This window comes from Syngnathus leptorhynchus, chromosome 9 (genome assembly GCF_054491065.1).
Source record: "Syngnathus leptorhynchus isolate UIUO chromosome 9, UIUO_Slep, whole genome shotgun sequence".
Lineage (NCBI taxonomy): Eukaryota > Metazoa > Chordata > Actinopteri > Syngnathiformes > Syngnathidae > Syngnathus > Syngnathus leptorhynchus.
Genome location: NC_141203.1, coordinates 7,595,231 through 7,621,550, shown reverse-complemented (window position 1 = coordinate 7,621,550; position 26,320 = coordinate 7,595,231). Strand labels below are relative to the sequence as shown.

Sequence of the window (26,320 nt, the reverse complement as noted above, 5' to 3'; positions counted from 1 at the left end):
GAAGGGCCAATAAATAATGTAAAATATTCAAATGTAATGAAGTGTTAAAGATCTGAATAATTAAAAGCTCTGCGGGCCTCAGTGTGTTGCATTCGCACCTTTGTCATATCTTTGTGGGATGATGACCTTTGGACCCTGAAAGGACACGAGTTGAGTTTGAGGTGCACACAGGGGGAAAGAAAATGTTTGTGTATGTTGCTAAGCAAGGTAAATAATCTCTTAATTGTTCAGAATATGCAAACAATATATACATTCAGAATAGCTCATACTGAAGAACTGAAGCCCAGAGCAAACGTGCACCACCTGTTCATACATCTCACTGGCAGGAAGGGAAAGTAGCACACGCGGGAACATCAATCATACGTATATATTTCTCTATATCAGAGCACGGCTGTTCCGGTGTAGGGTTGAGACTCTGCTGGAGATTTGGCGCAGCTCCTGACAAAAATCTCTCTGGATTGAAAGGATGCTGCACATTTCGAGCTAGCGGGCATATTTAAGGCTTGTTGTATTGTGAGCAGGCGCCAGCTTGCAAACCTAGGATGGGAAGAAAAAAATTTGTTCCTTTGAGCACTCTTTCTTTGTCTTTTTTGCCCCACTTTTCTCCCCTGGTGTCTTAAGCGGACTCGAAGAGAGTGATTCAGTTTGCAATAGTGACCAAACCTATAGCCACCATCTGCACTGTTGTATAAAAATGCCTTAATCACCTTGTATGAATAAGTGCCTATTCTCAAATAAGTACCCGTCAAGCATTGCTTTGCATTGAAGTTGTCTAAAAATGTCCATTTTTGACTGACATAACAGAAAGTGTTCTGCAAGCCTTGACGCCCTGTTGAACCTTTGTAAGAAAGCACGGCGCTTTGTGAGAGCTGTGAGTCACATTGTGATGCAAGCGTGAGTCAATGCGATGAAGAAATTCTGTTCAGTACAAGTTACTAAGTGTGCACGGGAGCATCAGCGGCTCGCTTTCCCAAACGAAGCACTCTAAAGAGGCAAAAGGAGAAATGTGCTATTGATGCAACGTCAACGGTCGGCAAGCTCGCCGGCGCCCGAAGGGGATCAATAGAATCACAATGGTGAACGTCGCTGGGAATAGTTTGCACGTTATCGGTCTGGAAACAAAAGATGTAACGATTTGTGCAAACAGGCTCTCATTTTTCAGAGACGGCACGAAAGTTGCTCACAAATCCATTTGCTTGAAAAGCCAACACAACACTTTTGAAAAAGGGAAGCTTCAAATGTCACAAGGTATTTGACAAACATTCGGTAAGTAAGCCCCCCCCCACACACACACACACATAAATTGCAACTTTGTTCTGGTACAGTGACTCTGATATCATAGATCTAAATATTCAAACCTTATTTTGAACTTGTAGTTTTAACGTGATCCAATATAATAGCAACGTCTACCATTTCCCTATCAGGACCACCAAAGCGTAGCTATCAATTTTCACAAGGCTTCTTCTGCCGAGGTCAAGCCACTCTCTGCATCTCCACTTTAAAAAAAAAGCATGGCATTAACCTTTCTGCAGGCGCCTTGTCATAGACCTGGAGTATGTATTCCAGGGATTGGGGGTGGAAATCCCAATAACGCAGCAACCGAGCCTGCGTCCTGAATTTTCACTAAACAGACTGCCAGCGTCCCCCCCAAGGCCCAGGTCATCAACAAAATATCCCACATCACATCCTCCACACGTTCGCAACCTCACACATCCACTTATCGTTTGAAAATGTCCAAAATGTTTACTTTCAGTCGGATCCATCGCTCCCATGTTGAGCGCATTTTTGTCGGAGCCTCTCTTTCAGCCGCATCTGACATTCAAATAACAAAAACATCAATGGTCCCGCAGCATGTATTATGCATTCAAAACATGTACAAACGTGCAACATTCACCAACAAACGGAAATACCCACGCCCCATTTATAATTGATATGACAAAATTTTGTTTGTGTGCGTGTGTCAAAGAGGGATTAACCTGCGAAGGTTAGTCCCCCCCTCCCCCTTGTTCCCAAAAGTCTTACGATTGAGCTGTAAAGCTAATTAACTTTCAGGCTTTGATTGTTCTTTTTGCCTTGAGAATACACTCGAGTCCGTACCAGCTATTAGACAGAATTACCTCGGAGAGAGGTGCGTAATTTATTTAGACGAGGCCTGTTTTTTTTCTGTCTTTACCCTTGGCGTTGTCACTTGATAAATAAGCAGAGAAAAGAAGCTGAAGATGAATGTTGCGTGTGGGCGTCGGGAATCACTTTTCATTCGAGTGAGGTTTTGCCGTTACGGTGCACTTGCGTCATGGCCAATTGAAGCATCTAGCAACCAATCGGGATACGAGGCATTGCTCCGAGGATGATGCTGTTTTGGTTAGCAAACTAACTAAAGTGTCTTTTTTTGTCATTATTGGAGGCAATAGAAAGATGATTATTTACGAGCCTCAGGAGTGCTGTTTTAGTTGGCAATGGACATGTTGTCACTTTCATTTGAAAGTAACATTTAAGTGTACTCGTTTTGCAACCTTTGACTTTTTGTTTCTGCAGGCGTTTGTTTGTATTAGAATGGTGATGCCTCCCTGATTATTTGAGAAATGACAAAGATAATGCCTATCAATCGGTTGGTTGACCGATTTTAATTAGTCAATATTAGCTCTTTTAAAATTGGCAAAATTCATTAATTCATATCTTTATTGATGCAAGCTTCCAGGAACCAAAAACAAATTATTTTGTTGGTGTTATATATATTTAAAAAATAAAATAATTGCTCTATTAATCAGTTATCCGAATTTTTTCTATCAAATATGGTAATCAGTATCAGTGTTTAAAAAAAAATCCATAACAGCCAGGCTTATTATAAAGAAATGTATTCCGGTTGCCAAATGTAGTTCAGTACCAGCTTGAGAAGTTTCATCACTATTTATACATACCCCAATTTACAGTTTCATAAAGTTTGAATGCCGCTTCTGTGATACGTAGAATGAACATCATCGTTTACATCGTTTATACAGCACACCGCCGCGGGGTAAAACAAGGGAGTCTTTTGTTATGAATTTTAAGCATGTGCTATTTTGATTGCTAATATGCTCATGCACACTCAATCACAAGCGAGAGCGGCAACAACAACGGCGGCAGCGAGCTCATCATCTCCTATGGGAGGCCAAGCAATTATGACGGAGAAAGCGGAGGCAAAGATGCGCCTAATGTTCTTTTAGTGCTGAAGGAGAGAAGGAGGAGGCAGGCGGAGAGATATTTAATAGAATGCTCGAACGGAATGAAGAAGGGTGAAAGGGAATGAATGCAAGGGGGGACAGATGGGAGAAAAAAAAGTGGCAGAGTGAGCAAAGAGAGGAAAGACGCAGTAAGTCTGGCCTCCTGGGAGGTGGCGCTACTTCAAACAGCCTCTTTTCATTAGTTCACTGCATATATGATGACTTGTCATAGTTGCCACAGCCCTCATGTGAATTTGGTGATACTCAGTCTGGTTTCATAGCGCAGGTCAACAGCACATATAAGTTCAATTGAGTGTTTTTTTTTTTTTCAGGGATCGCAAGAAGAGATTTTGGCTGCAACTGATTTATAATTTATATTCTTGATGTAAGAGGGCACAACACAGTGTTATTTCAGAGAACATCACATCCTGAGGGACCGAATGAAACACGAGTGGCATCATATATTGTTTGGTGCGAGATAACGAGTGCGATAAAAAAATAAAAATAAAAAAAAAACTTTGAGAACAAATGTTGAAAGTAAAAGGCATTAAACAAAGTGATGCAATTTAACAATAAATCAAAATGTTTGAACCGCCTTTTTATTACCATTGTAAGACTTTTTTGGAGTTAAAAAAAAAAGATCATGTATGTGTGTATTAAGTTTTTTAGTAAAAAAAAATTAACCTGTATAGTAAGGCTTTTCTTAGTAAAAATAAAAAAATTTAAATGATCATGTATCGTAAGGCTTTTTTTTTTAAATGAATGACCATGTAGTCTACTTGTTTACTGCTATTTTACTATAAATGCTTTTTATTGTTGGATGTGATTTTATTGCATTTTAAAGTTAATAATTCAATTTAACATGAATTCAAATGCAATATTAAATTTGCATTGATTATTTTTTACCAAATTTTCCATTATTATACTTTTGCCAGGTTAACAAAGTGGTCCCAAAAAATGTGTCTGTGACTATTTTTTTGGGAGTATACAATAAAATATAGGATTTAACAAAAATAAAGTTATGAAAGTGAGTGAGGTGGTATAACTCATAAAGAATCAATACTTGTCTCTGGCCTGAGGCACATTCCTTTCCAGTAAAGGCACTCTGACTGAGTCATTCGAGTAATATCATACATAATATAATCGCACCAAGGAGAGAGAGAGTCATTAGCAAACTTTTAGCGTGTCCCTTGTCAAACTTGGTGTGGCAGCTCTTTGTGTGTGCAGGATCTAGAAGGGAGACTTTTTGAAGTAAAACTCATTACTCAGGGACTCCATTAAGTGACACGCACTGAGACGTGGCACCAAATCCATCCGTCTGTCTGTCCATCTTTCAGCTGACATTAGTGGCGCCGCTTGTGACGGAAGAAGGCACCTACTTAAAGTGAGCGTGCTCTTTGTGGGAGAGAAGCTTTTTGGAGTTGACTTTCACAGACTTTCACCAAGAAAGTGGGGGTGAGGGTGGGTGTAGCCCTTTTCATCATCACATCATCATCACATCACTCGGGCACTCCATTAGGTACACCGCCATTTTCAGGTGTTCCTAATCACAGGCCACTTCATTAGGGAAAAATCACGGTCAAAGCTTAAATGAAAGTGAAAAATGCCACACTCGAACAACCCCCCACTTTCTGATTGGCTGGTTAATCTGTGACGTCACTCGGACACTCTATTAGGTACACCGCTATTTTCAGGTGTACCTAATCACAGGCCACTTCATTAGGGAAAAATCATGGTCAAAATTTAAATGAAAGTGAAAAGTGCCACACCCGAACAACCCCCCACTTTCTGATTGGCTGGTTAATCTGTGACGTCACTCGGACACTCTATTAGGTACACCGCCATTTTCAGGTGTACCTAATCACAGGCCACTTCATTAGGGAAAAATCATGGTCAAAATTTAAATGAAAGTGAAAAGTGCCACACCCGAACAACCCCCCACTTTCTGATTGGCTGGTTAATCTGTGACGTCACTCGGACACTCTATTAGGTACACCGCCATTTTCAGGTGTACCTAATCACAGGCCACTTCATTAGGGAAAAATCATGGTCAAAATTTAAATGAAAGTGAAAAGTGCCACACCCAAACAACCCCCCACTTTCTGATTGGCTGGTTGATCTGTGACGTCACACGGACACAGGTGTACCTAATCACTTCATTAGGGAAAAAGTTAAAGTGAAAGTGAAAAGTGCCACACCCGAACAACCCCCCACTTTCTGATTGGCTGGTTAATCTGTGACGTCACTCGGACACTCTATTAGGTACACCGCCATTTTCAGGTGTACCTAATCACAGGCCACTTCATTAGGGAAAAATCATGGTCAAAATTTAAATGAAAGTGAAAAGTGCCACACCCGAACAACCCCCCACTTTCTGATTGGCTGGTTAATCTGTGACGTCACTCGGACACTCTATTAGGTACACCGCCATTTTCAGGTGTACCTAATCACAGGCCACTTCATTAGGGAAAAATCATGGTCAAAATTTAAATGAAAGTGAAAAGTGCCACACCCGAACAACCCCCCACTTTCTGATTGGCTGTTTGATCTGTGACGTCACACGGACACAAGTGTACCTAATCACTTCATTAGGGAAAAAGTTAAAGTGAAAGTGAAAAGTGCCACACCCGAACAACCCCCCACTTTCTGATTGGCTGGTTAATCTGTGACGTCACTCGGACACTCTATTAGGTACACCGCCATTTTCAGGTGTACCTAATCACAGGCCACTTCATTAGGGAAAAATCATGGTCAAAATTTAAATGAAAGTGAAAAGTGCCACACCCGAACAACCCCCCACTTTCTGATTGGCTGGTTAATCTGTGACGTCACTCGGACACTCTATTAGGTACACCGCCATTTTCAGGTGTACCTAATCACAGGCCACTTCATTAGGGAAAAATCATGGTCAAAATTTAAATGAAAGTGAAAAGTGCCACACCCGAACAACCCCCCACTTTCTGATTGGCTGTTTGATCTGTGACGTCACACGGACACAAGTGTACCTAATCACTTCATTAGGGAAAAAGTTAAAGTGAAAGTGAAAAGTGCCACACCCGAACAACCCCCCACTTTCTGATTGGCTGGTTAATCTGTGACGTCACTCGGACACTCTATTAGGTACACCGCCATTTTCAGGTGTACCTAATCACAGGCCACTTCATTAGGGAAAAATCATGGTCAAAATTTAAATGAAAGTGAAAAGTGCCACACCCGAACAACCCCCCACTTTCTGATTGGCTGGTTAATCTGTGACGTCACTCGGACACTCTATTAGGTACACCGCCATTTTCAGGTGTACCTAATCACAGGCCACTTCATTAGGGAAAAATCATGGTCAAAATTTAAATGAAAGTGAAAAGTGCCACACCCGAACAACCCCCCACTTTCTGATTGGCTGGTTAATCTGTGACGTCACTTGGACACTCTATTAGGTACACCGCCATTTTCAGGTGTACCTAATCACAGGCCACTTCATTAGGGAAAAATCATGGTCAAAATTTAAATGAAAGTGAAAAGTGCCACACCCGAACAACCCCCCACTTTCTGATTGGCTGGTTGATCTGTGACGTCACACGGACACAGGTGTACCTAATCACTTCATTAGGGAAAAAGTTAAAGTGAAAGTGAAAAGTGCCACACCCGAACAACCCCCCACTTTCTGATTGGCTGGTTAATCTGTGACGTCACTCGGACACTCTATTAGGTACACCGCCATTTTCAGGTGTACCTAATCACAGGCCACTTCATTAGGGAAAAATCATGGTCAAAATTTAAATGAAAGTGAAAAGTGCCACACCCGAACAACCCCCCACTTTCTGATTGGCTGGTTAATCTGTGACGTCACTCGGACACTCTATTAGGTACACCGCCATTTTCAGGTGTACCTAATCACAGGCCACTTCATTAGGGAAAAATCATGGTCAAAATTTAAATGAAAGTGAAAAGTGCCACACCCGAACAACCCCCCACTTTCTGATTGGCTGGTTGATCTGTGACGTCACACGGACACAGGTGTACCTAATCACTTCATTAGGGAAAAAGTTGAAGTGAAAGTGAAAAGTGCCACACCCGCCCTCACCCCCACTTTCTGATTGGCTGTTGGATCAGTGACGTCACTCGGACACAGGTGTATCTAATTACTGGTAATCAGGGAAAAAGTTTAAATGAAAGTGAAAAGTGCCACACCCACCCTCACCCCCACTTTATGATTGGCTGTTTGAATATAAAAACAAGTAATAAAACACCAGACAAGTTTTAACATAAATGTTTATTTAAAAATAATAATAATCCATCCATTTTCCGTACCGCTTAGTCCCCACGGGGGTTGCGGGCGTGCTGGAGCCTATCCCAGCCGTCATCGGGCAGTAGGCGGGGGACACCCTGAACCGGTTGCCAGCCAATCGCAGGGAACAAATAATAATAATAATAATAATAATAATAATAATAATAAATATTAAATAATAATATTACAAGTAAATTACAAACCAGCAATCCAAGTATACAGTAGATATGTTGGATAAAAATATTTAGGCGTATATATGCATACATTTTATTCAAAAACTACTATAAGTGTTGTAAAATCAAGATTACCCAAAGAGAAGCATAATCCCCCCAATTTTGCATAACAGTGCATCCCTTCATGCAAACAAGTTCGCCGTCAGCTTGGAGCAAACTTGCATAAAAGAAGTGGTGTTTCAGTGAGATCGTAAAACGACATTCTGGCTTACATAGTTCACGCCAGGAGGGAGACGCAACATGGAATGATGTCTTTATTGCACAATATTGAGCTATGGGCAAAATAAGAGTGCTGGTTGTGTGTACAAAGTACCTGTGGATGTGGTTGCCATGGCAGCTGAGCAGCAGGAAGTTTTTCTTTCTTGCTCCCTCCCCGGTGACTCCAAGATACAAGTTGGTCGCATGTACCTGCGACTTGCTTGGGATGCTGACATTTGCATGCACGTCTCTGTCAACTAGCTGCATGAAGGAAGAGATGAAGCAGTAACAGTAGACATACAGTACTGTAAGATGGAACACGTTTGTGTAGGCGCTGACATCCGCTTTTCCTGTCAGCGACATAAGGCGTGTGCTTTCAGAACATACATTTGCCCCGCAATCGCTCACTTGGGGATGCTAGTTTAAATATTCACAAATGTAACATACAAATATGTAATGACGGAGCAAGTTTACAGCCGGTGGCATATGACGTTTGAAATAAAAAAAATAAAAGATTTAAGCATCAATAATTGAACGGTCTGTGATTTGCCTCACAGACGCGTTGCTGCATTATTGAGTGCGAGTTTGAAGCGTGTCGCCAGTGATTCTCATCGACAGCGGGGACTCGTCTTCTGTGCGAGACACGGGGATCCTTGCAGTCAAGCTTCTTCGCCCACAATTCCAGTCAGGTACGAGATTACGAATCGATCGCACGCGACCTTCAATCAACTTTTGCAAAGAAGCAAAATGTTGAGTGATGAGCTCAAGGCGTCCATATAGTATGTCGTTGTTTGACCTTCAGCTAATTTGAATTCATGTTCATGCTGCACTGGCTCGAGAAGAAGAATGACTTCACTGACAACTTTGCGCTGGGTGCATTATGTCAGTAATTATAATTATTTTAGCGAAAATACTTTTTGAATGGTCCAACTTTGTCCGTGTATATTTACAATTTTCTTCTACAAGAAATTGTAGTTATATTTCGTAATAATGCAACTTATGGTGTTTTGTGTTAAGTTAAATTCCACCAGAAAAAAAACTCCACACATGAAAATGGTATTGAAGGCATTTTAATTAACAAAACCAACTCTCCACAGATTTTTGCCAGAAATGCACGTATATACACAGTATATAGAAAAAGTTTTTTGGGATCATTTCATTTCTGAGTAGGTATAAAACTATTTCCAGGAATGTTTTACGATCTGGCTTCTTTCACATAATCGTGACGGTCGGTCCTGCCTGGCCTCACCCACCACATCCACCAGAGGTCATCAAAAGGTCATGCTAGCGGTCCAACGAGCGCTTCTGGATGGCTTCCACCACAGCTGTGCGTAGGAGGGCGATGACAGAGCGAGGGTCGTCGCTGCCAATCACGGCGCTGCCTGACACAATCATGTTGGCGCCGGCCTACGAGTGACAGTAGAATGCTAAGAGTTGGGCGACGGCCGACGGGATTCTTGTGGTGGTGCATCGTTACTCACCTCAGCACATTTGTAAATAGACTCAGGGCCCACGCCACCATCGACCTCGATGTCAAGCGAGGGGAACTGACGCCTCAGAAAGCTCACCTGCACACACACCCCAAACACACACGGGGAAAAAGAATTATGATATAATTACAACTTATGCATCATTAACATTTACCTATTCCTGTGTTGGTGACAGTACCTTAGGCATCATGTCCTCCATGAACTTTTGTCCTCCAAAGCCAGGTTCAACAGTCATGACCAGAGCCATGTCAATCTGGTTAGCCCAGGGTGCCAGCATTTCAACAGTTGTCGCAGGCTTTATGGCCAAACCCACCTGCACACAGTCACCACCACAGATTAAGTTAAACTATCTGTAGTAGGATTTATATGTAGTAAAAGCAGTGATTCAGCAAGATGCTGAAATCTTTTGACCTTTTGATCAATGCATGTGCTTACAACCTGCAAATAGGTTGCTGAGGCTACCCTGCTTATTTTATTTATTTTTGATGAGCTTGTGGCATTTTGGTGTGAAGGAATTACAATGGCGCACTGCATTACAAGAAATGAAATTATAAGTCATATTTGGATTGAAAAAAAAAATACAAATGTGACATTGTATTGCATCTTTTTCATCATGTGTGATGCGCTGGCGTGCCTCACCTTCATGCCACTCTCACGGATCTCTTTGATGAGGTTCCCAGGGTTGCTCGTGGCCTCCAAATGGAATGTGTACTGGTTGGCTCCAGCTGCAGCCATGGGCTTCACCCACTGCTCTGGCTTTGACACCATCATGTGCATGTCTGCAACAGCCACACAATTATGAGAATACATGTGGACGTTTTCGATGTGAGCTTTAACATATGGCTTAAACATATTCTCACCAAAGAAAGGGTCTTTGCCTAGTGACTTTCGCAGGCACTCCACCATGGGGTGGCCAAACGTGATATTGGGGACAAAATGGCTACAAAAGAGACAGATACCTTAATATTGCAGATTTGGATAGATGGATCGATATATAGAAATCTATTCAAATGTGTGACTGGCAAGAACCAAAACAAAAAGCCATGAGAATAATTTTAAATAATGAAATGCTTTCATAAAAACCCAATATTCTGCAATTTTGCAAATGATTTCTGCAATTTGGCAGAAAAGAAATATGTTTACTGTTCAGCATCTCCTGTTGTCCACGCGCACGAGACTTGAGGCTAACCATTAGCATGCTAAATCAATTGGCTGCAAAGTAGTGACAAAACTGACCCATCCATGACGTCGAGGTGCAAATAGTCTGCCCCACACTCCATCATCCGCACACACTCGCTGCCCAGACATGACAGGTCGCTGCTCAGGATAGACGGCCCGATTTTTGCACTGTACGACATGATCTTCACTCCAAGTCCTCACAGCGACAAAAGTTAGCGTTGTAATGTTTACGAGTAGACAACTCTAAGCAACTTCCGGTAAATGCTGTCAAACGTTTTGTCGAGGTTTTTATTTCTTTGAATATCGCCCATATGTATCATTTTCGTACTATATCACCTCTTCCTAGAATTTATTTTTTGTTGTTCTTTAACTGTAAGAAAATAAAACTGATTTAAAGAAGATTGGTTTTGTATTTTATTTAGTTTAAAGGGACATGTCCCCAAACAGGAAATAAAGCGTAGTGTCAGCAGGTAACTTGATAGATGAGAAACGAACCAGGCCAGTGCTCTACTTCCGCCTGGAAAATAAGAGAGTAACACTTCCTTGACGCTTGATGGCGCGTTACTCCTGAGGAAAGAATACAATAGAAGTCATTTATTGACAGTCACACAATACTACCTCCCCTTCTTTTACTTTATAATGTGTGTATCTGTATGAATGTGTGTGTGTGTGTATATATATATATATATATATATATATATATATATATATATATATATATATATATATATATATATATATATATATATATATATATATATATATATATATATATATATATATATATATATATATATATATATTTATTTATATATATATATATATATATATATATATATATATATATATATATATATATATATATATATATATATATATATATTTATTTATTTATTTATTTATTTATTTATTTATTTATTTATTTTCAGAGAGAGAGAGAGAGAGAGAGAGAGAGAGAGAGAGTTCTCCATTTTGAACATAATTTTTGAGACAGAAGGCTGTTGAGCCTTTTTTTGTTTTGTTTTAGGTTTTTTAGAAAGCCTTTGTATGTCTTCCCAGGCTGGGTAAACACAATCCGACATTTATGAGATTTTGCCCGCTTTTTGCATTACGGCCAGAGTGATGGAAACACATGGTGGCATGCGAGAGATGATCTTTGAAACTTAGAAAGTGCAGAATTGGAATAGGTTGGCAACACAAGAGGGGCCCCAAGAGTCTGCTGGTCTGCTTGGGGGAGAGGCCGAGGGGTTATGGGGGTGTTCATATGAAACAAAGGGCCCCTCAGTTGAGTAGTCCAAAAATGTACTGGATTGCACGCAAAGGTGATGCATTGCAAGCCTTTTATCGTAACACATTCCTCACCTTGTACAATAAACATCTGCAATCTCATTCACTCTTTCATATATTTTCCTTTGATCTCTCTCCCACAGTACACTATTTTTTTTTCTCCCTTACTATTATTATTATCATCATCATCATCATCATTATCATCATCATCATAAGAAAGAACGTTCGAGCGGGACACCAAGTACAGCTTGCAGGATGCAGACAGCCTGTTTTTTATTGCTCATTGTTAACCGCTGTTTCCTGAAGAGACTGATATGATTTCTTAAAGAAATGTGATTGAAAGTTTAAACACATGTAATAAACTTTAAAGTGAACAATATGCACACACACATAATTCAAGTCGCCAATGGTGTGAATTACAAGTTAGAGTTGTGAAATGAGATGTTTGTAATAAAAAAGCACAGGAGACTTAAGAGGTCAGGCAGGCCCAGCACAAATGTACTAGCTGGATTTATTTGCTTCATTAAGGTGCACAGGAGTTTAATGTTGGGTATAAATTCTCCTGTTCACGCTTTGTAAACTATAAATACATTCTGGATGATCTTAATGAGCCGACGGATGAAAGAGTTCTCGTGAAATTTGTTCCTGCTCCTTGGGCATCTGTAAGCATTGTAGTATTTTAGATTTGAGACACAGGCTAACTGGCTAATGCATTTCTTTTTGTATATTGAAAATTATTATTTGATGAAGTGAGACATATTGCAGCAACCCAGTGGTGCATATTATTTTGGATTAGGGTCCAACTAGAAAGAACTAACCAAATTAAACCGTGGTACAGCAACTTAAACGTGACTAAACTTACAAGAAGAAAAAGTACTACAGATTCTCTGCTATTGTGGGCCGCTCCATTTTTTTTTCCCCCACTATAGAAATAAATGTGTGCTAAATCGATGGCAAGTCAACTTCTGTCTGCAAAAAGGCAACCAATCCATTGTAGCTCTGTTCATCCCATGGAGGAAGGAATTCCATTGTACAGTGTGTTTCTCAAGAAGTGAACTCCTGATTGGTTTATCTGACCCATCACCTTTGCAGTAGAAGGACAGGAACTGATACAAGAGACACCGTTGTTTTCTTTTTCCTGCAGCAGCTTATTATTAAAAAGTTGGTGTAGCTCCAATTCGGGGTGCATTATCTTGACAGAGCGCTTTCACCTGCTTCCTGCCAGCAGTTGATTGCGGGCTCCCGAGCAAAAGCTGCAAGGTTTGGCTTGTGATGCTCACATGGAAAGTGTTTTGGAATGTGTGTCCTTGCAACTTTGCACTTCCTGGCCCTTAGATGTCGCATTCTTGAACGGAAAATGAAAGGAAAGGTATGTGTATGGTGCATCCGTGATTGTGTAGACTCCATTGGGATGTTTTTAATAACAGCAAATGTTCAACACAATTACATTTGAAAAATGACAGGTGGGAAAAAGAAAAGAAAGAAATCTTCACCCTTGCATGACCTCTGACTTTTGGAGAAACGTTCCTTGGAAACAGCAAATTGCGCGTGACTTGCAAATCCTTCAGAGCAGCAAAATAATTTTTCAAAATATCAGACAGAATCTGTTAATGTGTTTAAAATGCTTTTTTTCCTCTCCTCACTCATACACTTTTTCTTTCTTATGACAGTGACCACAGCACACTTCACAGGTCAGCACACAACAACGATTTCCTGCAAAAGTCCTCGAGGGGACTATTGCAGCCTTTCATGGTCATAATTTAGCAGGAGGACACTTCACTCACTCCAGAGGTCCGAGCCATGAGAGCAAGGTCGGTACCAGTGACATTTCCATTGCCGTGTGTGTGTGTGTGTGGGGGGGGGGGACAATGTACCTACCATTTCAGGTAATTTCATTCCTGAGCAAAGCTTCATTTCTTGACTTCATAAAAATTTAAATCCGCCAGATTAGACTTTTAATGTTTTGCTGACGCAAAAGAGATTGCTGGATGAAACGAAAAACCTAGCCGGATTTAATATTTTCTCACAACATGCACATTCTTCATCGACTGCAGGGGCTTGGTTTATGAAAACAGCCAGTTCAGCTCTATGAAATTATTATTACAGGTCAGATGGAGACAGACACGTTTTTATCGACTTTATTTATACCTTCTCTTATTTTATGTATTTAAATCTGCGTGTTGCGATATCTCTACTTGTTTCCGTGCATTTCATAACCTACTTTTGCACATGCTATATTAATTAGATTAAGTAAAAAAAAAAAAAAAGTTTTTTTTTTTTTTCATCTGGCCATTATCTTTAAGATGGAACTGAAACAAGAAAGTGGCAAAGAATTACAAAATTTTTGTAAGCACTACTCATTTCAAAGAAAATCACTGTTTGGAGCAAGGAAATAATCATTATCAACATAATAATAATCATCATAATAATAATAAAAAGTTGGTGCTGATGTTGCACAGTCACCCCCAGAGTTCCTCTTCCTTCATGGCCATCATTTTCACTGTTTCCTGAGAAAATATGACAGTAAAACTTGACGACATCCTCTGCATTGCTCTTCCTTACACAGGCGGCAAATGGCTCCTCTGATATCGTTCCTTCACCTCCCATCATAAAAATGTGGCTCCATTCTCATGATATTATGACTCTCATCAGGAAATACATAACTTTATTATACAGGAAATATTTTTTAAAAAGCCTTAAAATAGGCACCTTAAAAAATTTAAACATTATCTGAGTTTTTATCTTGAAAATAAAAAAGTTGTCATTATTAAATCTCAAAAATCTTTCATCTCAAATATAATTGTATTATCTAGAAAAATATACTTTTTGAAAACTATATAATTTCAAACTATACAGTTTAAAATATAAAAATACACAGCCTTTTGTCCATAAAAAATATTGTCGTAATATTAACAAAATTATCTCAAATCTAAAACCTATACAAGTTTTTTTTTTCTGGAAAATAAGCATAACTTCAATCTTGTAGTAATTGAAAACATGATTTAGCTGTGGAGGAGAGCATGGCCCATTTTTGGCATTCAGCCTCCACAGTAGTTTTTACATTTTGTAATAGAAAAATGGTTTGAGTGGTCTTTGAGTTGTAGTGGCTTTGGCTTCAGTTCATAATCACGATATTCTTACTCTGCTGCTAACAGTAAAATGTTATTTTGACTCTCCGACTGAGTCTTCATCGACATGCCATTTCGCTAATGACTCGTAACATGGAGTGAAAGCCAAGATATGATTGATTTAGAATTTTCTAACAGATTGGTACACTTAAGCGCATAAATAATTTTCATTGCTGCTCATGACAAACTTCTCTGTTGTCAGATAAAATCAGCCTTTACATCATTCACTGCACGGCAGTACGGGTTCGTGTACTCCCTTCCTTCCTGGAGAAGAGCTCTCGTCAGGAGGGCGTTTAACCCCATGGACGTAAAAACAAAATGTCAACAAGTCGGTCTTTTCCAGCTTGTATATGACACTGTTTTGCTGCATGAGGGTCGATTCCAATTTTCGGATGTGCACTTCAAAATCCCTAAATACTCCTCACTCAAGTTGAGGGAATTTGTTGCAACTTTAGCGCTCTCCACAATAGGTCCGACAGCTGTTGGAAACACCAGACAGGGTCAGGAGACAAACTTGGCCCACATGCTCAGGTGAAATATATGATTCCCTCTTTATTTTTTTAGAGTGCCTGATAGATTTTACATGAAAAATGCCTTAGCACGCACGATAAATTGTTCCGCAAAACCTCACCAGAGTTTAAATAATTCTGTCCTCAGCACATTTGCTTAAAAGTGCACTCTGCAGAATTCACATAACCTGATTTCCAATGAAAAAAAATCTCATGATTTATTCATTGTTGTCGAGGCACATATTTTAATAATAAAAAAAAAAGTTTCATGGCATAAAACCAAACAAAAATCTATTAAAAAGTGGAAACGCAACGATAAATCATGACAGTGACTTGCTGTTATCCGGGCAAACTGTCAAGTACGTTTACATCCGTTGCTTAAGCGACATATTTGGAAGACGCACATCCTGACCTTGTGTCGCCCTTCTAGCTATTAACCTCCCACAGAGAACGGACGCAAGTCAGAGAAGTGGAGTGAGGGCTTACAGCCCTTTTGAGACCAGCGGACCTAGCAGACAGCACTCCCAGATTTTATTGCAGGGCACTGGGCTTTAAGTGTTTTCGTTTAGCCTTTAGTATCCCTTTGAGGCATTTTCCGACTCTTTTATTTCTTCTTTTCCACCGATTGGCAGCGTAAAAGGCTAATATTGACTTTACAGATGCTTTTTTGTTTAACACTTGAGGCTTTAGTGGATGTTGGCCTCTTTCGAGTGGCCCAGCAGTGGATGCTGGCAGAGAGCCCAGTGCGTGTCAATGGACATAGAGCTCATCGCATGGACGAGGCGGGGAGCGGAGAAGGTTATCCTACAGAGATGGAGCGAGGGAGATGCTGTAGATTTTGAGGTCAAAGTTCAGGCATAACCCAATCCTGTGAAGTTATGATGTCATCCATCACGCTATCCACAAAAGGCAAATAAAAGAGATCTCGAGGATTCATTTGGCTTCGCGCCTGGCATCTTCCTGCAGCCTGAGGAAAGTATAAAAGGAAAATATAGAGTGAGAGTGGTGGGAGGAGGAAAAATATAGCTCACAATCAAAAATCCTCACCAACACCCAACTAATCCTTTTGGAGCAATACACAAGTGTTGTTTTCCAGACTGGGTGTTCACTTACTGGCTTACGTAAGGTCAGCACGAGAGGTTGGAGGTGGTTCATCAGGGTGACGTTTTTCTGAGTGCGCTCATTCATTACTCAAAAGAGATACAATGAACGTGCGACGGAGAAAATCTTGATTTATAGTTCTCATTCGCCTGCCAAGTGTTTAAATGGATGGACAGGACCACTGATGAAATCCTCATCCGTCTGCTCGACGTGAGCTAAGCACGGCTGCAAATACTGCAAAAGAAGTGGGAGTGGGTGACCCTGCAGTGTCCAAAGGTCAAATCATTTGCCAACTGGAACAAGGAAAGCTCATTAATTAGCAGATTATAGCTGGCCTGTTTAATCTATACAAAAACACCACACATTTCACATACCAGGCCATTTCGTGGACAGGAACAATGACTTCACTGTCGTCAATGCCGGTTGCCGAGCAACGGGTCTCATAGGACAAAAAAAGAAATAATAAATATTTGGCTTTTATCATTATGAATACATTTCAGCCATGTATGTGAACATTTGGATTCAATAATTGGTTGAGCCACTAACCTGCACACTGGTAATTTTGGACCCTTCCTCTTTACAAAATCTGTTTCACTTCAAAAATATTCTTAAAGCTCTGAAGTGTGTGAAATGGTTTTTGAAAAAGACAGGTTTAATACAGTAGTTTTAAATGAAGATAAGTAAAACAAAAAGTTTGCTGCGGGATTAATAAAGTACAGTTACAAAAGAAGATAAGTACGATACCAAGAGAGCTCTTTGAGTTGCCATAAGGTGAATAAAATACAGTTTTAAATTAAGATAATGTTCTATCTAATTTTAGAAGAAGGTAGGCTAACTATGGGATCAGGAAGATATGACAGCTACGCTATCATTCAATAAACTTAATGTATTTATAAAACACTAAAAACAACAGCTGTGTCACAAAATCGTGTAGAAGATGAATTAAATGTGATTACATGAAACATTAGGAACCTAATCAGCTATAAATAAATAAAAATGCACAATAAAAACCATCATCTCATGCTAGATTCACAGCCAAATAATAACTGTGAAATTTTATTGAGGGAGCCTGGTATTAATAAAGAACATCTCTATCAACGATGTATGCATCAATCATGTAAATGAAGATAAGTTAGCCAAATTGCGGGTGCGGCCTAACAAAGACAGATTGTTTTTTTAAGTCATATATTTCCAAAGGCATCTGCCTCTGGCCTGTGTCACGCAACATTGGCAGAACACGGCTATCCTCTGTATCTGCTTTGTCTGCACCTCACCCATAACAAGAGCATAATCAAGAGCACAACATGATCTGGCATGACACGTGCGGATTTATTTTCTTCAAGTCTTTTGACAGTTACTAAATTGTACTTGTGCATTCCAGCACTACTGAGACACTCATGGATCCTTGGCAGGAATTCCCCTTCACTTACCGTCTGTTTTCTTGGAGAGGTGAGGATGAGTTCATCCACGCCATTGAGAATTGCGTTCACTATTTCATTAGCGTAATTATTCAATAACAGCATTAACGAGTTACACTGTTAAAAGTGTTAAGATTGTTTTCAGATATGTAATTGTAATTTAATGTTTTTTTTAAGGTGGTTCCTTTGCATTCTTTGTTAATATAATAAATACCAGATGGAAAATGGAATTTATTTGTCATTAAAGCCAAGTTATCATCGTTTTGTCTTTATTTCCAAGTGGATTCAGAGATATAGTGACAGTTTTATGAGAAGACTGAATAACGGTGTAGCATACCACCATACCAGGGAACCTACAATGCTGCCTTTCATTGTCTGGGCCATATAAAATTTACTTACAATTTCTCTACGAGACTATACAAAAGTTCACACAACAAATACTTTTCATAAACTAATATAATTAATCATGAAACATTCCCACTGAGATACATTTATGTAGACAGTACTGAACATAACTTGTTGCTATCCAGAATTCATAGGGCACAATCTTGTGTGCCCCTATCCATCTATGTTCTGTGTGAAAACGTGAGTTGTTGTTATTGGGACTTTGGGGATGTCAAATATGAAGAAAAGAATATTTTTTTTATTACTTTGCAGAAAATAAAGAAAGATAATTGGCCTTTATTTTTAATCAATTAAAATATTTACTGTACAAACTGTTAGCATTCCTGTTAATCACTAAACTAAAATATGGGAAAGTCAGTAATATTGGACTGGTATTATATTATAATTGTGTCACCTTTAAATGTAAAATAAAATATGACAAATGGAACTTTTCTCATCACAGCCTCATCTGTTGGATTATTTGAGACATGACCCCTAATGCAGATATAGGATTGGATGGAATTCAAAAAGTTAGTGATGTCAGGGGAGTGCAGGTGTGGGGGTCACGGGGGTGTCCCTCCTGGTTTTCCTCATCAGTCATTCCTGAGGTGCACATCATGTCCAGATGTTCTGCACGTAAGGACGCATACCGTGGCATCTATACCTTTCTTCCACTGCACTGCGAATGTGACTCCTCGAGAAATGCCGAGTATAGAGTTCACCGTCAGTTAGTTGGAAGTCAACACACCCGTTCAGATTTATAAATATACATTCCCCATATGAAGTCCTCAGTGAGGCCCTCGTGTCAGCCAAAGATGTTATGACTCTCCATCTGAAAAGTCAGCCTTGACCTCCACGCCAGTCGGTTTGAGTTATTCGAGCACTTCTGACTTTTATTTTACAAGTCGTCCCAACAGAGCAACACTCTAATGCCGGTCTACAAAGTAAACTTTCAGCACGACAATAACATCAAGTCATCCCTACCGGAGGGACTAAAAGACAAGATTGCACAAAATTGCTGAGCCACTATTTTACTTGGCAAGTCCGGAGTTTCAAATCAGAGTTAACAGTTGTGATAATCCTGAAACCCAAACTGATATCTATCTAATCTTAATTAACCATTTATCCATCCATCTAAAATAATTAAACTAAAGTAAAACAACCAGTGAATGAGGGGAACGGCTTAATTTTGGGGAGGGCCTGATGTTCCATCTTACAACACGCAAAGCTATACAATGTAACGCAAGATGAGACCGGCCAGGGTATTTTTACGGGAAATTCCAAATGTTATGTCTTCAAAGGTATTCAAAGCTTTCATGGTACAGTACTGTAGTTTTCTTCTTCTGTTTTTTTGTCCCACCATCTTTTTCAGATAAAACAAACCACAAGTTGACTGAACTGGCATTTATGAGAATATGAAAAGAATAAGAATTTACTCTGTTGTTCACACAGTTACTCTTGCTGTATATCATAAGCCACTTAACTCTTTGACTCCTTTACAAATCAGCCAAAGGGGTTGTGCGGAAACATTGGGGTGATTAATTATTTACGTAAACGAGCCCACCTGATGATTTTACAGCGCGGTCTAAAACTGCCTGGCACTTGCACGCGTTGCCCCCGACACCCACGATGTGCAGGCGGCCCATTTTACTGCACGGAAAAGCTAGCATAGACCATCTGCACAACACAAGTCTTGAATCACCAATGAAGAATTTGCAAGAAAATCTTTGGGTGAGATCTGCTTTGGCATTTACAGGGGGTCACCTACTGAGCACTATTTATACTGATATAATCCGCATTGTGGGAAGAAGCTAGGAGGAAAGTAGGAGGTGGATTACAAGGGGGAATTAATTAAACAGAGCGCAGACTATGCAAAAGTGCACCTGCTTTACTGACATTCTTGTGGTTTCCACCAGTGGTGGAAAAAAGAAAGTATAAACCACTTTGTAGCTGAAGCTTACGTACTTTGAGTATTTATTTGAGGAATTTTGATTAAATTTCTTATATATTGTTCATATTGTTGTCATGGGTATAGTAGTCAAAAATAATATCACTGAATAAGTGAAAAAAATCCTAGAGTATAACAACATTTCCATATCTAGCTTCCACCCTCGCAAATGTCCAGTTTTGTGGCCTGGTCTGGCTCAAGCTCCCTGCATGTGTGTGACCCACCGCACCCATTTAGTAGGCCCAAATGATGGATGACGACTGGAAGCCGTGGATCTGTAGTTTACTCTGTTGGAGCAGCTACCACACTGTTACTGATGATGGATGTATAAGAGTGTGTGAGCAGATAATGTCTGCAGAGAATGAGTGACGGCTCGCCTGTGTCTGCGTGCTTTGCTTGCGCCCGTATATGCGTTTGTACGTGTGACGCGTTCCAGATGTTAACTTGGCATTATTGATTACAAGGTGACTTGCTAGCGAGGGGAAGCTATTTAATACTGTAGCGAAAAGGGGGTGAAACACACACCGACACACACCTCCTACCTTAAATGTGTGTTTGTTCGACCCCCTCACCGCTCGTCTAGAATTACAGGAGCATGCACCAAGTGTAAGGTCAGGATGGAGAGCCAAAGTTTAGGTTGCAGGCTTTTGCTGTCCCGCTTCGACCTCAATGAAAACAGTCATTCATCAGTCTACAGCGAAGAGAAACACGCTGAAAGAGCTCAAACAAAAACAGGATTCAGGATATAACCAAGGACATTATTTTCAGATTATTCGTGATTTTTAAGACTAGGGGTTCACATTTCAAATGCAAAGCCACTTCGCAGTTTGAAGTCGGGGATTTAAAATGATCCGCTCAGTGCCCTTGTGAGGGTTAACCCGTGTATTTAAGTACACTTGACTGTCTGAGGGGAGCAGTGCTAAGAGTCGAAGCACTTTACTGAATTACCTTTCAAAGTCATTTTTTTCCTGGTCTTCTATTGCTAAGGCCAAGCATGTGTCTCTGAGAGCACTGCAGCTCTGACCTTTTTACTTTGACCATCAGTTATTATCGCAGTCACAAGCTTGCATTTGAAGACATTCTCAGTTTCACACTAAGTTAAGTGGAATTTATAGATTCCCTCTGAGTGGAGTTTTGCCATCTAGAGAAGTCCTTACACGCTGAGTATGTGGCAAATGCTTCAATCAATTCGCCCCTCCTTTCGCCCAAAGTAAGCTGAAATACGGTTTGGCTCACCCATAACCTAAATGAGGACAGATGCCATTGGATCTCTTTATATTTGACCACACAATGCTATTTTTATGACTTTGTTTTCATATGTGGGTTAGTGGTCATCAAGTGGTTCATATAGCAGATGCTTGTGCATTGCCTGGACTCTCCCCTCGACTCTTTTCCTTTTTCACAATAGCCCCTTTCACACTGCTTGTCAAAACTGGCTTTTCAATTTTCGGCTTCAGATATAGCATTAGAAGCGGCAAGGCGCCTGTGAGAATGTTAGTAGTGAAACGCTGGGACAGGGGTGTGAAGTTTGACACTTGCCGTTCTGTTGAAAGAAGTGCTCACTGTCTGACATCTGCTTTATACATCACACTAAATTCTGGCATTGATATCATCATACAATTGAACAGATGGCACGCTGCCAAGTTGCTGTGTTTTGGGGTAAAAGTGAACAAATGCCGTAAAGGCATAGCCTAGCACCCAATTGACAGGGTGGAACCCACCTATCACAGAAAGTCAGTTGTGATCAACAAAAGCGACAGGAAAAGCAGTATAGAAAATGTATGAATAAACCACAGGCATTGTTTCATTTTGTCTCGCTATCGCTGCAGCTCACTCACAAGACAATAAAGTTTTTATCTTAAGTCCTAAAACGTAAGCCTCTGATAACTTCAACAAAGAAGTATAATAAACAGAGGACAATAAAAAAAAGTCAGCTATGTGAACCACTACAACTATAGCCCAAAAAACCGTTTTTTATATTACCACCATGATGTGATTTTTCCAGATAAGCTCCAGGTCACCAACCGACATGATGAACACAGTGGTGGTAGCTGCATGAACAGCAACTAAAAAAGTCTGTACCATTCGACCATGCAGGAAAATGGGAAAAGCCCCACCACAGAGGATGCTTACATGCAGACTGAGGCGGTTGAATCTCATAAAAGATCCCCAGAAGTGGATTTATCCAGACAAAGGAAGACATCTGGTTACCTCGAGTCTACTGGATCAGTTGCACCTCAATTAAGCAAAACATTGGAACAATCCACCCCTCCCCACCAGCATCGATGCGGGTCGGTGCTAATCACTTTATTAACTGTTCAAAGCGACCTGTACGGCTGGGTTAATCCTACATCTTTCTGCTATTTACGAACAATGAAATAGCTGCAGCTGTGACAACACTGACAACTGAAGGCAAATAAAGCGGGTAATTGATATGCGGCGAAGACTCAACACCACTGTGGGGGTGACGAGCGGACGGCGGAGCACAAACGGCCCAGTTCAGCTTCTGGAAAGCTATTCAGAACCAAAAAGGGCCTGAGGGCGAGTACAACCCTCGGCGTGTTTTCACTTGGTCGATTGTATGGGTGATGGCTGAGACTGGGTGTCACACGTATTGCACACACATTGGGCGTGTTGCCCCTCGGCTTCCCCCGACGTTAGGCCCATCCACGCCCTCCCCACCCGGAAATGGCAGCTTCCCCCCACCCATTCATCTCACGCTGATTTGTTTTATTTCTCAGGAGCTGCTTTACAAACTCATTTGTCAAGCCCTGTGAAACTGTGCCTAGCAAAACAGCAAAGAGGAAACTCTCTTCAGTGGGCCGAAACGGATCAGAGGAACATCAGAGGCGTGGAGTCGACCTCGGCTGTGGTGACGCGCAGATCTTTTGGGTCTCAGATTGTAAAGCAGACGGTCAAATGTAGTTCAACACGTGCTGTTGAACGCCATGTATCACATCATTCTAACAAGAGTTAAACCTCAAGAAAGAAGTTTCAGTTTCAGAGCCGCCACAGAAATCTAGATGAGCACCTCTTGTTTGTTGAATGACATACTACATTCTTTTTTTTTTTTTTGCCTCAGGGTGTGACTTGTGTTCGTTTCCCCGTGAGAGAAAACACCCAGTAAAGTGATACGAGTCCAAAACTATCAGTCCAGCTATTCACAAACAAAAGTGAAAGCCAAAAAGAGGCAACAAGATATAGATTTTATATGATACATACTCCTTCATTTTGTCAGATGGACAGCATAACTGCCCAAGGCATTTTAACATTGACCAGGAACTACAATAACAAAGAAAGATAAATACAATTCTAGTTCTATGTGGTGTCTATGAAATGCATTTTTTCCAGTTTTCTAAAAATGATGAAATAGGACTTGGGTAATCATGCTATTAAGTTAACTATTTTGAAAACCCACAAAAGAAGAAGAAGAAAATATTTTGGCATGAGATTTAAACTGTTTTACTGTTGATGTCAAGTTAGCTTCAAACAAAGATGACCCAAATTTACAGATACGATTTGGAATTTGAATTAGCAGACCAAAAATAATGCCAAGAGTCTGTCAAAATAGCAACTCTCTTCTTTATGGCTATCCGCTTCTTCCTTGACAATCACGCCAGATTTCTGTGGTCCGATAATAAATAATACATATATGTATGTAGAGCTTCAAAAACCCACACGGGGTCACGTTTTTTCCGTTGCAGCATGTCAGTTGATGTGAGTTACTTTTATCACTTGGTGTGCAACCAAGACTCAATGACTGTAATTTTTTTTTTGTTCCGATGGTTCACTCACTCGGTGTGTGGTTGGCCAGAGATGCCTGGGAACTATTAGAAGTTGTTAAAACAAAATTACCAAATGTCTTTTAGAATAAAGTACAAACTTATTCTGATAGGACCGAATGTAATCTTGTGAAGGGCTTCTGCTTAATCAAAACCTGCTTAAGGGTTGGATTTCACAAGAGCGGCGCTTCCTGGGAAGTGTGATAAATGTGTCAGCTCTCGCAAAAAGACGAAATACTTCCAAGGCAAGATGTTTATGAAGCTTATTAAAGCGGGTTCACGTACCCTGTTTTTCCCTGAATGAACAAGCGTGAGTTTTTTTCCTCTCAGTGAAATACCAACGAGTGACCCCAGACTTGAACCAAGGAGGACATTTGTCTACGTTTGACTTAATCGCAGACAAAACAGCTCTTGCAGTCGAAAGGTTGATGGGGTTTTCGTCACATTGGGAAAACATATAAATCTTTCTCCGGAGGATACCAAAATAAAGCATTGTCGTTCTAACATTGTGTCACAGGAGACAAAATAAGCCAAGATTATTTTATCGCAGGAACGGCGCTACACCAGGTCAAGGGCGTGCCCTAGCAATGAAAGTAAGTGGACTGTCCACGAACTAGAAAAAACTAAGCATTAGCTCATAACTAGCAAAGCGCTGACTCGCACTGGTGCTGACATATTTTATACCCTCCCTCTTCTTTTGTCATTAACAGATAGAGTGTTTTATACAGTGGTCAACTAATTCGACAGTTACGATTAGTCGAAGGGATTCTTTCTATTAAAATGTATTTGGATTTTATGTGCTTTCGATATAATCAATCTGTTATGTAATTATTGTTTAATTTAAAAAATATCTTTTTATCATATTTGTTTAATTTTTTTTAGATATTTTTTATCGTTATATTATATTCACTCTTAAGCAAAACAACACACTTGCTAATCTCAAAAGCAGATGCCTCTTTCTGGCTGACACTTTTGGGATGTTTTATCATCTTCATTGACACCAGCCGAGCTGATCGTGAGTTCACGGTGTCCGACTAAACGCTGGATGAATGGGGAGGTGTGTAGTCTAAACACTGGGCCAGCAGTTTTGGCAAAAAGTGTCAAATGAATCAGGACCCCTGTGTGGAAACCTTTTACGCTCAGGTGGGTCCACTATACAGTTACATTGTGGAAATCTGGAAAAGATTAAGAGTTTTGGCACTCTCCAAAAAGTCACGGGATGATTTTACAAGGTCTTGAACCCCACCGTCAGATGGTTGAGCATCAGAGAAAACAGCAGGAATCCTCACTCAATGAGTGAAGGTTGTCCTTGGAACACAATGTATGTTTTGACTGGAGATGAGAGTATTGTCCACAGGGGATGCGCTTTTACTGTGTCCACAGTCGCAACAGATTTTATATTTTGATGCTGGCTGTTACTCATTTTATAAGGAAAAATATGATGAATGCCATAGTTTAGTTTTTCCTTAAATTTTTTATGAACTAAAATCAACAATATCAGCTAAGGCATTTTCTGCATTCACAAAAATCTACAATTAAATTTCTCAATTAAAATTCAATTAAAATTCTCCATTATACCATTATGTTTCAGAATAATTGTATGTACTCATGTATTAAATCGCCGCTCCGCTGTCAAGATTCTTTTGACTTTGCCTGCTTGGCATCTGCGGGGGTTTTTGCAGTTGCCACGGCCACCAGCAAGCAGTCAGCCGGTCCCCCTCGGTGTAAACAATGAAACTGCGGAGCTGTTGAGCTAAGGCATTCACTTACAAACGCAGATGAATTGAAAAAGGTAAAAAAAAAAAACAGTGAAGAGCAGGATGGAATTTCTTCTGTTGTTTGACTCTTTCAAACAAGAATCTAATTCAAATATTCAGCGCCAAAGAAAGTCAAGCCTGACAAAGAGATTACCAGAGGACAAGCAGGAACAAATCCAGTCAATTATGCTCTTTCTGAGCCATCATAGATGTTGGGTTTTATGTATAAAAGTCGAGCTAGCCTTTAAATTTTTCATTCATTTCTTGTACAGGCTCAAAAATATCATACACAAATCATTCGGGATGAGTTGAGTTTTCGAAACAATATTTCGCCCCGATTAATCGATGGAATAATCAATGGGATCATTGATTCAAGAAAGATTTGTTTGTGACTGCTGGTAGCAGCCTTTCTTTTATTTAT

The 26,320-nt window shown here is 40.2% G+C and overlaps 1 protein-coding gene across 1 annotated transcript; it reads right to left on the bottom strand.

Annotated features, from left to right (window-relative positions):
• Positions 1–8,980: 8,980 nt before the first annotated feature.
• Positions 8,981–10,827, bottom strand: rpe (ribulose-5-phosphate-3-epimerase). Its single transcript, XM_085920619.1, has 6 exons — positions 10,643–10,827; positions 10,267–10,346; positions 10,046–10,185; positions 9,585–9,719; positions 9,398–9,484; positions 8,981–9,323 (listed from the first exon to the last, which is right to left on the bottom strand). The coding sequence occupies exons 1-6, from the start codon at positions 10,762–10,764 to the stop codon at positions 9,201–9,203; spliced, it is 687 nt and encodes a 228-aa protein (XP_085776745.1). The 5' UTR covers positions 10,765–10,827; the 3' UTR covers positions 8,981–9,200.
• Between the last annotated feature and the right edge of the window lie 15,493 nt (positions 10,828–26,320).

What these genes read in the sequence shown, in the direction of transcription:
- rpe (XM_085920619.1), bottom strand. Translation starts at nt 10,764, where the DNA reads ATGTCGTACAGTGCAAAAATCGGGCCGTCTATCCTGAGCAGCGACCTG. An exon ending in TCCGTGAGAGTGGCATGAAG is followed by an intron (nt 9,720 to 10,045) that starts GTGAGGCACGCC and finishes GACTGTGTGCAG; the next exon opens with GTGGGTTTGGCCATAAAGCC. An exon ending in CTATTTACAAATGTGCTGAG is followed by an intron (nt 9,324 to 9,397) that starts GTGAGTAACGAT and finishes TGTCACTCGTAG; the next exon opens with GCCGGCGCCAACATGATTGT.